Source organism: Trichoderma citrinoviride (genome assembly GCF_003025115.1).
Source record: "Trichoderma citrinoviride strain TUCIM 6016 unplaced genomic scaffold BBK36scaffold_2, whole genome shotgun sequence".
NCBI classification, from domain to species: domain Eukaryota; kingdom Fungi; phylum Ascomycota; class Sordariomycetes; order Hypocreales; family Hypocreaceae; genus Trichoderma; species Trichoderma citrinoviride.
Genome location: NW_020194710.1, coordinates 493,181 through 495,206, shown reverse-complemented (window position 1 = coordinate 495,206; position 2,026 = coordinate 493,181). Strand labels below are relative to the sequence as shown.

Here is a 2,026-nt window from a genome sequence, read left to right as displayed (position 1 = left end):
ATGGAGATCATAGATTCTTTCGAAGTCATGAAAAAGGTTGATGGCAAGTTCCAGATATACGTCAAAGTGATAGTCAGGCAGGACGATGACTACTACATTGGCAAATGGAGAGACCGAAGACAACTGCCCGACAAGTTTTCTCAGCTAGAAGACGCCAAGATGATCCCGACAAAGGATAGAGGTCCGGTGATGAATCCCCAATGGACGACTGCACCACAGACGGGCGACTTTTACGTGAAGAAGCCCGACCTCCAGGATTATGTGGACCCTAAGCTGGAAGAACGAGTCGAGCACGAAGTCAAGATGTGCGAACTGATCAAGCGACAAACCCATCCTAATTTGGCGTCTTACTACGGTTGTTTGAGCGATCAGGGAAGAGTGGTTGGCATATGCTTCAAGAAGTACCAGAAAACACTTTTGGAGTCGGTCAATCCAGGGCGACTCTCCAAGCGACATTTCATGGAGAGCGGCCGGCCACTCGTCGAGGACCACATGAAAGACTGGATCACGTCCATACGCAGCGCTGTGGACCATTTACACACCTTGGGACTTGTCCACAACGATATTACGCCGGCGAACGTTATGATAGACGAACATGGGTCTCCTATTCTCATCGACTTTGGCGGACTGTGTCGGGTAGGAGAATCGCTGAGGACAGTCAAGAGGACTTACGGATGGTATGATGAGGCGGTGACAGAAGCAAATAAGCAGGGTGATATAGATGCACTCGCGGAGATTGAGGCTTGGTTATTTGATGCGCCGGAGGACCTGAGATTCTCAGAGTGGTGATGGGCATGGCCTGGTTCCTGGCGTGTCAAGGTCGGTCGAGATGCAGGCATACCAATGGGTTCGGATTCTCACTGGATGGATGTTCGTTTAGGCATCGGCGCGCTGGTTTCCTAGGCCTTAATGGTCTATATTGGTGCATCTTTGGCAACAGCAAGCCAAGTTCGGCGGTCTTCTCCACTCAAAATGACTTCTAGATTGATGAGTTTTGCAACCTGCGTGTCAAACTGTGAGTTTTCTTGGTGTATGAAAGAATCTGTTTGGCAACCTGGCTTGTTCAGGCTGCCATCGACCACTGTTGATGTAATCTGGGTATCCGACTTGGTCTTCGAGTACACTGACCTCCTATAGTTCGCCACATCTCCTCCTTATGATTTCGTCTCATTGCTAACCCTGATCTCACATAAGCTAGAACCTGCCGATACACTCGATTTCTCGACCAACGCCAACCATTGATATCCTCATCCAGTATCATGACTAGTTGTCCATGCCTCTTGACTACCCGGCAAGTTGATTACCCGCCGGGTAGCCGATCTAAGCAATTTCATTTAAAACGGGCGTTGATAATGCGCAGACCTCGTCAGCATCGGGATTTTTGACTATCAAAAGACCGGACTGCGGGGTGCCCCGGCAATCCCGGATTGTATTCCGAGATCCGTCGAGGCTAAAATGGCTTCCCCTTCGATCATTATATGTCTCTCACTAGGAAGTAGTTGTGGTGATCCCGACTCAGCTCCGAGGCTAGAATCTCATGTCTGAGACTGTATTTGGACTTCAGTCAGAAAGGCGACACGGACAACTACCCAATATGGTTCCTATTCACACCATATCATTTTGCGTATTTTTCATCTCCTCGGCATCCAGGTCCTGGTACACTTACTATCGACGATATGTCATCTCGATTCCTATCTCCTCGGCGTCATGTCTCGGCAGACTCGCTGTCCAAGCATCTCCGCCGTCCTGCGGCATGGCACCATCCTTTGTTCTCGAGTAACAGTAACCTGCTGGATTACCTGCTCACGGTGTATGGCCAAGATGGTTTCCTGAAATAGACTACAGACCTGAAGAATAAGTTGTAATCATATGCAGGATTGAGACCGTGGAAACTATAAAGCTTGATGATCATTCAGCAGACTCACTCTTGCTATTATGTCTGCTCATACTCATCGAAGGCTCTTCAGGCAATATTAGTTCAGGTTCTACTTTCTGAAATTCCACCCAACAGCCTGCATAATATACA

At 48.6% G+C, this 2,026-nt stretch overlaps 1 protein-coding gene across 1 annotated transcript; it reads left to right on the top strand.

Moving 5' to 3' along the window:
- BBK36DRAFT_1110756 (kinase-like protein) lies at nt 1-789 on the top strand (the record flags this gene model as incomplete). The annotated part of the gene is made up of 1 exon (XM_024889625.1): nt 1-789. One exon carries the CDS (start codon nt 1-3, stop codon nt 787-789), a length of 789 nt encoding a protein of 262 aa, XP_024752720.1.
- Between the last annotated feature and the right edge of the window lie 1,237 nt (nt 790-2,026).